We start from the raw sequence: 13,234 nt of genomic DNA, 5'->3' as shown, positions 1-13,234 counted from the left end.
CATCCAGAATATATTGATCATTGGAATAACGGTGCGGTGAACACTCGCAATGGAAACCGGAGGACAAAGGCGCGAATGGTGGATGTCTCTGTCTTTCTATTTGCTTGTGTGCTTCGGACAGCAGGTTTCAGCGCAGATAAGATACTCTGTTCCAGAAGAGGTGAAAGTGGGATCTGTCGTCGGAAATTGTGCTAAGGATTTGGGTCTTGATGTCAGTACATTGGTGGACAGACGGTTCCGTATTGTGTCTGGATCAAATGACGCTCTTTTCCAGGTAAATCAGAACAATGGCATCTTGTATGTGGATAAGCACATTGACAGAGAAGAGGTGTGTGATGGAAATAGCGCCTGCTTGATTAATTTGAAAATAGTTGTCGAAAATCCCCTCGAGGTCCATTATGTGGAGGTTGAAATCACAGATGTGAATGATCACTCTCCTTCTTTCCATGATAAAGACTTCTATCTAGAGGTTGCGGAAAACACTGTAACTGGAACACGGTTTGAACTTCAAACTGCTCGGGATCTGGATGTGGGAGCTAATTCAGTTCGACATTACCAGCTGAGCAAGAATGCGCATTTTGATTTGGAGATTAAAGATAGCGTATATGGAGACAAAACCCCTTTCCTAATATTACAGAAACCAATAGACAGGGAAATTACTGAAAAACACAGGTTGCTATTAACTGCAGTAGATGGCGGAAATCCACCAAAATCGGGCACTCTTAATATCACTGTGTTTGTTCTAGATGTGAATGATAACCGACCCATATGCAGTAGTGATACTTTAACGATAACATTGCGTGAAAATGCAATTATTGACACTGTAGTGACAATTATAAATTCAAGTGATGCTGATAGTGGTCTAAATGGTGAGGTAGAATATACATACGGCAGAAACATGAAACCAAAAATACTTGAAATATTTCAATTAGATCGGGCGTCTGGTGAAATACGAGTTAAAGGCTTAATTGACTTTGAAGAAAATGAAATCTACAGTTTGATAATAAGGGCATCAGACAAAGGAATTCCTCCTACTAACACGGATTGTCAGCTCATCATTAAAGTTGAAGATGTAAATGACAATAAACCTGAAATACAAGTAACATCGCTTTCAAATATAGTTTCGGAGGACGCAAAAATTGGAACGGTCATTTCTCTCATAAGTGTAAGTGATAAAGATTCTGGAATCAATGGAAAAGTTGTGTGCAGACTATCTGACAATGTGCCATTCGAGTTGAAACCGTCTGTTCAAGATAACATGTATTCCCTTGTAACGAAAGAACGCTTAGACCGAGAGTTAGTGTCCGAATATAATATCAAAATAACAGCGACAGATTTAGGCAACCCTTCTCTGTCAGCTTATAAAACTATGTTTGTACAGGTGTCAGATGTAAACGACAATATCCCAGAATTTTCGTCAAATCCTCTAGAACTTTATTTAACTGAAAACAATTCCCCAGGCGCTTCTATATTTTCTGTCAGTGCCTCAGACAAAGATATTAATGAAAATGCTGCCATAACTTATCATATCATTAGAGGTGGAGGGATACAGAACGACGTGGCATCTGCCATGAATATTAATTCTGAGACTGGTGTTATTCACGCGCTAAAGAGCTTCGACTTTGAAACAGTTAAAATGTTCAAGTTCCATGTTCTCGCTACAGACTCTGGCACTCCGTCTCTGAGCAGTAACGTGACAGTGAACGTGTTTATTCTGGATCAGAACGACAACGTTCCAGTGATCTTATATCCAGTCAGCGCTAACGGTTCTGCTGAGGGTGTGGAAGAGGTTCCTCGTAATGTGAACGCAGGTCATTTGGTGACTAAAGTCAGAGCCTATGATGCAGATATAGGATACAACGGCTGGTTATTATTTTCACTGCAGGAAGTTAGTGACCACAGTCTCTTTGGTTTGGACCGCTATACAGGACAGATAAGGACCCTTCGCTCATTCACAGAAACAGACGAGGCCCAGCATAAACTGCTCATACTGGTCAAAGACAATGGGAACGTTTCACTCTCAGCAACAGCGACTGTGATTGTCAAAGTTGTGGAGCCCAAAGAGGCTTTTGCAGCTTCTGATGTGAAAAACCCAGTAAAAGACGAGGAGGAAAACAACGTGACATTTTATTTGATCATCACTTTGGGCTCGGTTTCAGTGCTTTTTGTCATCAGCATCATCGTGTTGCTTGTAATGCAGTGCTCTAAATCGACAGACTATTCGTCCAAGTATTTACAGGATACAAATTACGACGGGACTCTGTGTCACAGCATCCAGTACAGATCTGGAGACAAACGGTACATGTTAGTTGGACCCAGAATGAGTATCGGCTCTACTATAGTCCCGGGCAGTAATGGAAATACTCTAGTGATCCCAGATCGCAGGAGGAGAGGTTCTGGAGAGGTAAGAATAACAGATTAATTAATTACAGCTACCGTTTTGCTTTGATGTTGTTATATCTTACAGTTGTAATTTATGCAATATGTTGTGCTTTTAAATCTTATGATTTCACAGCACAAAGTCTTGTTCGGTAGCCTACTTTGTTTGACAGCTTTTATTGTCTGATCGTAATGTAAGTAACCGCAGATTTCAGGGAGCTGTTCATTGCGTTGGTGCTGAAATTCCTTTTTTTTTAATTTATTATTTTTATTATTATTATTATTATTTCATTAAGCCTTAAAAACACTGTCAGTGGCCGATAATTACTGAACGCATGTAAAGTTCTCATGATTCTCTCAGAATTTCTAAGTTTGCTTTTTTCAGGTGTGTAGGCTATTTTATACTGTTTATTTTGGCGTTTTATTTTATCTCTCTCTCTCTCTCTCTCTCTGCAATCACGCATTTTTGTTTTCGATATGCAAGTACTTTAAATGTAATTGACCTAACCCGATGTCATGAAAGTGCATACAAATAGTACGCCAAATAAAAACGAAAACTCGTGGTATTGATACAAAAATTGGCTTTGGTGTGTATATGCTACGCAGTGAGTAGGATATATTTGTGGGGTAGAGGCCTATCATATGTAAGTAAAACTGCGTATCATATGCACGCCAACAAATTTCGAATCATATGCAAGCGAAAACTGCGTGTTATATGCGCGCCAAACACGTGCGTATCATACGCACGCCAAAGTCCATTTTTGCTTATCAGTACCACGAGTTTTCGTTTTTATTTGGCGTACTATTTATACACATTTTCACGAGACCGGGCTCAAATGTCCATGATCAGTTTAAATTGCTATATTTTCAGGTATAGTAACATTCTATTTTATAATGATATTTTCACATTAAGTTTAACTTTTGTAATGGGTTCGACAGGGGATGTAACACTTTACTGTGCACGATATAGAGTTGCTAAACCCTTCAGAATCATTCATAATATTTTAGAGATTGGTTGTTTGAAATGAACAGTAGACCGCTCGGTGTCAGTATTGCACTGTGATATGATGGAGAGATTATGCCCTACCCTGACATGCGCAGTGCTACATTGTTCTGAACATTTCAGGAGCCACTGTGAGCCGAATAAAATTATAGTGCATACGGAGGACTGACGATGCGACATATGACTTAATTTGAACTATTTCTTGATTTCTGGTACTACACGGATTATCTTGTTGAGAGTAATCACGGATGATACATGTCTGGTTCTGGAATACTTTTGTTTTAATTGTTCGCGATGGATAAGGATGGACAAAGGCGCAGATGGGGATACTGCTGGATTGCTTTGTGTTTGATGATGCATTGCGATCAGCCTGTTTCTGCACAGATCAGATATTCTATTCCAGAGGAGGTGAAAGAGGGATCACAAGTGGGAAATATTGCTAAGGATCTCGGTCTTGATGTCAGTTCGTTAGAGCACAGACGATTCCGTATTGTTTCTGGATCTAAGGACAGTTTTTTCCAGGTAAATCAAAACAATGGCATCTTATATATTCATAAGAAAATCGACCGAGAGGAGATTTGTGATGGCAATGGCGCATGTTTGCTAAACTTAAAGATTGCAGTTGAAAATCCACTCGAAGTTCACTATGTTGAAGTTGAAATAACAGATGTTAATGATCACTGTCCCTCTTTCCCAGAAAAAGACTTGCAGATTAAAATAGCGGAAAACACTTTAAAGGGAACTCGCTTTGGTCTTCCAACCGCAAGAGATTCAGACGTTGGCGTTAATTCTATTCGGTTCTATCGGCTCAGACAAAATGATCATTTTGACATAGAGGTAAGAGACAGTGAATACGGAGATAAAAATCCTTTTCTTCTTTTACAGAAACCGTTAGACAGGGAGAGTCAAGACAAACACGTCTTAACTTTGACTGCCATCGATGGTGGAAATCCACCAAAATCAGGCACATTAAATATAACTGTCACGGTCCTCGATGTTAACGACAACCGTCCAGTATGCAACAGAGACACACATACTATTACGTTAAGAGAAAACGCCTCTCCCGGTTTTACTGTAACATTTGTTAATGCAACTGATCCAGATGAGGGCGTTAATGGAGAAGTTGAATATGCTTACGGTAGAAACGTGCAGCGAAAAGTACATGATATTTTTGAGTTGGATAAAGTGACAGGTGAAATAAGTGTCAAAGGCAAAATTGATTTTGAAGAGAATGAGATTTTTAGTCTGAACATCATGGCTTCTGATAAGGGACGCCCTCCAATGGATACCGACTGCAGAGTTATAATTAAGATTATTGACGTCAATGATAATGAACCTGAAATTGAAGTCACGTCGCTTTCTAATATTGTCTCTGAAGACTCAAAGCCAGGGACAGTCATTTCTCTAATTAGCATAACGGACAAAGATTCAGGAATTAATGGTAAAGTTGTTTGCAGCTTGTCAGAGAGTGTACCGTTTGAGTTGAAACCATATGTTCAGCAGAACATGTATTCTCTAGTAACCAAAGAGAGTTTGGACCGAGAAATTGCGTCCCATTATGACATTACAGTAACAGCTACTGATTTAGGAAACCCATCTCTTTCAGCTTCAAAATCTCTGAGCATAGAGGTGTCCGATGTCAACGACAATACACCGCAATTCCCCCACAGCCCTCTTGAGATTTACCTGTTTGAAAATAATCCACCCGGACAGTCCATATTTTCTGTGAGTGCCACTGATAAAGACAACAATGAAAATGCCCACATTATGTATCATATTATAAGAGGCGATCAGACACAAAGCGACATTACTTCTTTCCTTAACATCAATTCTGAAAGAGGCGTAATTAGTGCTCTCAAAAGTTTTGACTTTGAAACAGTCAAAAAGTTTCACTTCCACATACTTGCAACAGACTCTGGCACTCCGTCTCTGAGCAGTAACGTGACAGTGAACGTGTTTATTCTGGATCAGAACGACAACGTTCCAGTGATCTTATATCCAGTCAGCGCTAACGGTTCTGCTGAGGGTGTGGAAGAGGTTCCTCGTAATGTGAACGCAGGTCATTTGGTGACTAAAGTCAGAGCCTATGATGCAGATATAGGATACAACGGCTGGTTATTATTTTCACTGCAGGAAGTTAGTGACCACAGTCTCTTTGGTTTGGACCGCTATACAGGACAGATAAGGACCCTTCGCTCATTCACAGAAACAGACGAGGCCCAGCATAAACTGCTCATACTGGTCAAAGACAATGGGAACGTTTCTCTCAGCAACAGCGACTGTGATTGTCAAAGTTGTGGAGCCCAAAGAGGCTTTTGCAGCTTCTGATGTGAAAAACGCAGTAAAAGACGAGGAGGAAAACAACGTGACATTTTATTTGATCATCACTTTGGGCTCGGTTTCAGTGCTTTTTGTCATCAGCATCATCGTGTTGCTTGTAATGCAGTGCTCTAAATCGACAGACTATTCGTCCAAGTATTTACAGGATACAAATTACGACGGGACTCTGTGTCACAGCATCCAGTACAGATCTGGAGACAAACGGTACATGTTAGTTGGACCCAGAATGAGTATCGGCTCTACTATAGTCCCGGGCAGTAATGGAAACACTCTAGTGATCCCAGATCGCAGGAGGAGAGGTTCTGGAGAGGTAAGGCTGGCTGATTAAATCTCCTAACAGTCTTTGTTTTGGTTTGTTGTGTTTATAAGCTATAGTTATGATTCTGAAAAATATTTACACATTCATGACTTCATAGCGCAAAACCCTGTTCAGTTCTTTATTTCACAGCTTTGATTGTCTGATCGTGTTTTAAGTAACGACATCTTGCAGGGAGCTGTTCATTGCGCTGGTGCTGAAACTAAATGCAGTTAATTAAGAATGGGCTTTTTTTGTTCATTATGGCCCGAAAATATTTTTAAAAGCATCAATGTCAGTCCTGAAAAAAAATGCTAATTGTTGTAAACAAATCTGCTTAACGTAGATTTAAATATGTACCTCTTGTAGAGTTTATATTCTTGCTAATATGTTATCAGTTTTTATTACGTCTTACAGTGATGCTTTTTAAAATGTTTTCAAGTATTTTAAACCACTTGGTGTCGGTGTTGCTCCAGCATTTGTTCAGAAAATTGAGTCCTGCCCTGATGATGACGCGAGTAAGGCTGCATTGTTTTTTCACACACACTGAAAAGGCTCGGGATGCATGAACAATATGATGCACTGACGGTACCTAAAGGCTGACTTATTTGCTCATGATATGCTTGCTATAAACATCCGATTACGACCTCTAATAATCGAGGGTATATACTGTACATTTCCTAAACCGTTTGCTAACCGCGCGTGATGGAAGCCGGGGCACAAAGGCGCAGATGGGAGTACTGCTGGATTGCTTTGTGCATTTCTTTTCTTCTTGGCATCGGACAGCAAGTTTCAGCTCAGATAAGATATTCGATTCCAGAAGAAGTGAAAGAAGGAACCGATGTGGGAAATGTTGCAAAGGATTTGGGTCTTGAAGTAAGTAGTTTGGTGGACAGGCAGTTTCGAATCGTTTCTGGATCTAAGGAGGAGCTTTTTCAGATAAATCAGGATAATGGCGTTTTGTACGTTCATAAGAAAATCAACAGAGAGTCTGTGTGTGCTGGCAGCGGTGTTTGCATGGTACATTTAAAAACCGTTATTGAAAATCCTCTCGAGATCCATTATGTAGAAGTAGAAATCGCAGATATAAATGATCATTCTCCCAGTTTTCCTGAAAAAGAGCAGCGACTCAGAATTTATGAAAATACGCTCCCTGGCGCTGATTATCAGTTACAGGCTGCCAGAGATCCAGATTCTGGAACAAATTCGGTCCGGTCTTATAAGTTAAGTCCTAATGATAATTTTGAAATTCGAGTTAGAGAGAGTGATGAGGACAAAATGCCATTTTTAGTTCTTAAGAAGGCTGTTGATAGGGAGATTGCAACGACATACAAGCTGCTTTTAACAGCAGTTGACGGAGGGAATCCTCCGAGATCTGGCACCCTTAACATTACTATTACTATTCTAGATATAAATGATAATCGACCTCTGTTTAGTCGAGAGACATATTCTGCAACATTACAAGAGAACTCTGTTATTGGGACTGTGGTTATCCGAGTGAATGCAACTGATATGGATGATGGTCCGAATAGCGATATCGAATACAACTTTGCAACGTTAAACAGCAAAGAGCATGACGTTTTTGAGCTCGATCAGGTCACAGGTGAAATACGTGTAAAGGGAAAGTTGACTTTGAAGAAACAGAAGTTTATAAACTCGATATTCAGGCATCAGATAAAGGACATCCACCAATGTCTGCAAACTGTAGAGTTGTAATTAAGATTATTGATGTGAATGACAACCGGCCTGAGATTGAGATTACATCACTTTCTAAGAACATCCCTGAAGATTCTAAACCTGGAACGGTAATTTCTCTCATCAGTGTGACTGATAAAGACGCAGGGATCAACGGTAAAGTCATTTGTCAGTTAAACAAAAATATTCCCTTTGAACTAAAGCCTTCTTTCAAAGACAATATGTACTCTTTAGTAACAAAAGATCGGTTAGATAGAGAGATGAATTCACAGTATGACATTACAATAACTGCCTCTGATTTAGGACAGCCGTCTTTGACTGCATCGACCACTCTAAGCGTTCAGATTTCTGATGTTAATGATAATGCTCCGGAATATTTAATAAATCCTCTAAATCTATATTTAATGGAAAATAATGCAGCCGGTTCGTCCATAATTTCAGTAAGCGCCTCTGATAGAGACACAGCTGAAAATGCCGTGATATCCTATCACATAATTAGAGGTGATGGCACACAGAATGATTTGTCATCTTTTTTGAATATAAATTCTGAGACAGGTGTTGTTTATTCGCTGAAAAGCTTTGACTTTGAAACATTAAAAACTTCCCACTTCCATGTACTCGCTACAGACTCTGGCACTCCGTCTCTGAGCAGTAACGTGACAGTGAACGTGTTTATTCTGGATCAGAACGACAACGTTCCAGTGATCTTATATCCAGTCAGCGCTAACGGTTCTGCTGAGGGTGTGGAAGAGGTTCCTCGTAATGTGAACGCAGGTCATTTGGTGACTAAAGTCAGAGCCTATGATGCAGATATAGGATACAACGGCTGGTTATTATTTTCACTGCAGGAAGTTAGTGACCACAGTCTCTTTGGTTTGGACCGCTATACAGGACAGATAAGGACCCTTCGCTCATTCACAGAAACAGACGAGGCCCAGCATAAACTGCTCATACTGGTCAAAGACAATGGGAACGTTTCTCTCTCAGCAACAGCGACTGTGATTGTCAAAGTTGTGGAGCCCAAAGAGGCTTTTGCAGCTTCTGATGTGAAAAACCCAGTAAAAGACGAGGAGGAAAACAACGTGACATTTTATTTGATCATCACTTTGGGCTCGGTTTCAGTGCTTTTTGTCATCAGCATCATCGTGTTGCTTGTAATGCAGTGCTCTAAATCGACAGACTATTCGTCCAAGTATTTACAGGATACAAATTACGACGGGACTCTGTGTCACAGCATCCAGTACAGATCTGGAGACAAACGGTACATGTTAGTTGGACCCAGAATGAGTATCGGCTCTACTATAGTCCCGGGCAGTAATGGAAACACTCTAGTGATCCCAGATCGCAGGAGGAGAGGTTCTGGAGAGGTAAGATGTGATAATAATATATTTTGATTTTGAATTATTTTAATTCCAGTCTGTGTTGTAATTGTATTTTCACGCTGAAAATGCGTACCTGAAATGTTTAAATTTGTTGTATAATTGCAGTTAGAAGAGCGGTACAAGCTATTTTTTTTTCTCTTTTTCACAATGAAGTCACATAAAATTGTGGAACGAAAAGAATAATATCTAATGTTTTGCTCCAATAGTGCTCTGAATATTTCTTTAAGAGTGTGCTAGTCACTTAAGTCCGCCCGGTGTCAGTGCTGCTTTAATGTTGCGAGAGAACCGATCTGCTTGTGATGACGTGAAAGGCATTGTTCCTCACTTGGAGAGGCTTCTGTGAGCGTGCAGTTCAGAAGAAAGGCGCACGGACATAATTACGCTGGTGTTAAAGAGCAGGGCCATATTTTGGGTTAGATTTCCAGGTCTGTAAGACACATGAAATGCACGCCATTCAATGTGCTGTTTAGCTGTTGGACAAATCATTCCAGTATTCGCGATGGGGGACGGAAGACAACGACGCAAACTGGAGTGTTGGTGGATTGTTCTGTGCCTCTTTTTTCTATTTTGCGTCGAACAGCAGGTTTCAGCTCAGATAAGATACTCTGTTCCAGAGGAAGTCAAAGAGGGAGCCGTTGTAGGAAATGTTGCTAAGGATTTGGGTCTTGATGTTAGTACATTGGTGGACAGGCGATTTCGTATCGTTTCTGGATCTAAAGATGCTCCTTTCCAGGTAAATCTGAACAATGGCATGTTGTATGTTCAAAACAGAATCGACAGAGAAGAGCTTTGTGTCGACAATAATGTCTGCCAAGTGAATCTGAAAATTGCTATCGAAAATCCCCTCGAAATTCATTATGTAGGCGTTGAGATTACAGATATCAACGATTACGCGCCTGTTTTCCCCGAGAAAGAACAGAATTTAAAGATCGCAGAAAATACTTTAACTGGTGCTGATTTTCAGTTGCTCGCAGCTCGAGACCCCGATTCTGGAGCAAATTCCCTTCGTACATACAAACTGAGCCATAACGAACATTTTGAATTGGAAGTCAGAGATGGCGGAGAGGACAACAAGATCCCTATTCTTAAACTGCAGAGAGCCCTTGATAGGGAGCGACATAGTAAGCACCACTTAGTGTTAACCGCTCTTGACGGTGGAAATCCACCTAGATCAGACGTTATGAACATTACAATAACGGTGCTCGATAATAATGATAACAGACCGATGTTCACTAAAGATGTGTACTCTGTGACAATCACTGAAAATCTTCCCGTAGGGAGTCTGATATTACAAGTGATTGCCACAGATGCTGATTTGGGGTTAAATGGTGCCGTACAATATTCTTTTGTAAGCAACCTGAAGAAAAAGGTGTATGATACATTTGAAATAGACAGCAGTACAGGTGAAATTCGTGTTATAGGTGATGTTGATTTCGAAGACACAGAAGTATACAGAGCTGACGTCACAGCTTCAGACAGCGCAGAGCCTCCCATGACGACAAACTGTAGAGTTGTAATTAAGATTATTGATGTGAATGACAACCGGCCTGAGATTGAGATTACATCACTTTCTAAGAACATCCCTGAAGATTCTAAACCAGGAGCTGTTATTTCACTTATTAGTGTATCAGATAAAGACTCGGGTGCTAACGGGAAAATTGTCTGCAGTCTTTCTGAGGGGACTCCGTTTGAGCTAAAACCTTCTTTTCAGGAAAATATGTATTCGCTTGTCACGCAAAAGGCTTTAGATCGGGAGTTGGTTGCTCATTATGACATTTTATTAACTGTTACTGATCTAGGGCAGCCTCCTCTGTCCTCATTAAAGACTTTAAGCATTGAAATTTCAGATGTGAATGATAATAAACCAGAAATAGAGGTCACCTCTCTATCTAATATAGTACCCGAGGATTCTAAACCAGGAGCTGTTATTTCACTTATTAGTGTATCAGATAAAGACTCGGGTGCTAACGGGAAAATTGTCTGCAGTCTTTCTGAGGGGACTCCGTTTGAGCTAAAACCTTCTTTTCAGGAAAATATGTATTCGCTTGTCACGCAAAAGGCTTTAGATCGGGAGTTGGTTGCTCATTATGACATTTTATTAACTGTTACTGATCTAGGGCAGCCTCCTCTGTCCTCATTAAAGACTTTAAGCATTGAAATTTCAGATGTGAATGATAATAAACCAGAAATAGAGGTCACCTCTATCTAATATAGTACCCGAGGATTCTAAACCAGGAGCTGTTATTTCACTTATTAGTGTATCAGATAAAGACTCGGGTGCTAACGGGAAAATTGTCTGCAGTCTTTCTGAGGGGACTCCGTTTGAGCTAAAACCTTCTTTTCAGGAAAATATGTATTCGCTTGTCACGCAAAAGGCTTTAGATCGGGAGTTGGTTGCTCATTATGACATTTTATTAACTGTTACTGATCTAGGGCAGCCTCCTCTGTCCTCATTAAAGACTTTAAGCATTGAAATTTCAGATGTGAATGATAATAAACCAGAAATAGAGGTCACCTCTATCTAATATAGTACCCGAGGATTCTAAACCAGGAGCTGTTATTTCACTTATTAGTGTATCAGATAAAGACTCGGGTGCTAACGGGAAAATTGTCTGCAGTCTTTCTGAGGGGACTCCGTTTGAGCTAAAACCTTCTTTTCAGGAAAATATGTATTCTTTAATTACTAAAGAACGCTTGGACAGGGAAATTGTCGCAGATTATAAAATCACAGTCAAAGCCAGTGATTTAGGTCAGCCGCCTCTTTCTTCTTTTAAAACTGTTACTGTGCAGGTGGCTGATGTTAATGATAATAAACCAGAGTTTGTCAAAAATCCACTCGAGCTGTATTTAGTGGAAAATAACACTCCTGGTGCATCAGTATTCTCTGTGAGCGCGTCAGACAAAGATCTAAATGAAAATGCCGTGATATCCTATCATATAATTCGAGGTGATGGAACAAAAGGCGATTTATCGTCATTCCTGAATGTCAATTCTGAAACTGGAGCTATCCATGCGCTGAAAAGTTTTGATTTCGAAGCAATTAAAAGTTTCACTTCCATGTTCTCGCTACAGACTCTGGCACTCCGTCTCTGAGCAGTAACGTGACAGTGAACGTGTTTATTCTGGATCAGAACGACAACGTTCCAGTGATCTTATATCCAGTCAGCGCTAACGGTTCTGCTGAGGGTGTGGAAGAGGTTCCTCGTAATGTGAACGCAGGTCATTTGGTGACTAAAGTCAGAGCCTATGATGCAGATATAGGATACAACGGCTGGTTATTATTTTCACTGCAGGAAGTTAGTGACCACAGTCTCTTTGGTTTGGACCGCTATACAGGACAGATAAGGACCCTTCGCTCATTCACAGAAACAGACGAGGCCCAGCATAAACTGCTCATACTGGTCAAAGACAATGGGAACGTTTCTCTCTCAGCAACAGCGACTGTGATTGTCAAAGTTGTGGAGCCCAAAGAGGCTTTTGCAGCTTCTGATGTGAAAAACCCAGTAAAAGACGAGGAGGAAAACAACGTGACATTTTATTTGATCATCACTTTGGGCTCGGTTTCAGTGCTTTTTGTCATCAGCATCATCGTGTTGCTTGTAATGCAGTGCTCTAAATCGACAGACTATTCGTCCAAGTATTTACAGGATACAAATTACGACGGGACTCTGTGTCACAGCATCCAGTACAGATCTGGAGACAAACGGTACATGTTAGTTGGACCCAGAATGAGTATCGGCTCTACTATAGTCCCGGGCAGTAATGGAAATACTCTAGTGATCCCAGATCGCAGGAGGAGAGGTTCTGGAGAGGTAAGAGTATGCGAATTATATTAAACAACACTTTCTCAGGCCTGTTGTCATCGAATTGTATTTATTCATTTATTTTTTTTAGGATCTATTTTACTATGCAGGATATTTTTATGTTCTGACTTAAAACCACTCTTTATTTGCTTCTGAATCAACTAAGGTTTTAACGTTGGAATGAATATTCGTTATCCACGGTGCTGAAATGTTTCACCATTGCATAGTAGCAATACTTTCGTTTCCTACTTTTTTGGACTTTTTCACTGTCAAAGCATAGTGATTGCTGTGTTGTGCATTTTGTTCAAATTGCAACAAAAGTTGTCTTACGTTGATC

The 13,234-nt window shown here is 40.3% G+C and overlaps 1 protein-coding gene and 3 pseudogenes across 1 annotated transcript; all 4 read left to right on the top strand.

Moving 5' to 3' along the window:
- The first annotated feature begins 49 nt into the window (after window positions 1-49).
- LOC131553576 (protocadherin alpha-8-like) lies at window positions 50-2,530 on the top strand. The gene has a single exon (XM_058798325.1). It carries the CDS (start codon window positions 50-52, stop codon window positions 2,420-2,422), a length of 2,373 nt encoding a protein of 790 aa, XP_058654308.1. The 3' UTR covers window positions 2,423-2,530.
- Window positions 2,531-3,272: 742 nt separating this feature from the next.
- LOC131553403 (protocadherin gamma-A11-like) lies at window positions 3,273-6,128 on the top strand (annotated as a pseudogene).
- A 142-nt stretch (window positions 6,129-6,270) lies between these two features.
- On the top strand, window positions 6,271-9,106 carry LOC131553137 (protocadherin alpha-10-like; annotated as a pseudogene).
- A 357-nt stretch (window positions 9,107-9,463) lies between these two features.
- Window positions 9,464-13,116, top strand: LOC131553557 (protocadherin alpha-7-like; annotated as a pseudogene).
- Window positions 13,117-13,234: the final 118 nt, after the last annotated feature.

The sequence above is a fragment of the Onychostoma macrolepis genome, chromosome 14, assembly GCF_012432095.1.
Source record: "Onychostoma macrolepis isolate SWU-2019 chromosome 14, ASM1243209v1, whole genome shotgun sequence".
NCBI classification, from domain to species: domain Eukaryota; kingdom Metazoa; phylum Chordata; class Actinopteri; order Cypriniformes; family Cyprinidae; genus Onychostoma; species Onychostoma macrolepis.
Note: the sequence above shows the minus strand (reverse complement) of the source record. Positions and strands in the feature narration are given on the sequence as shown.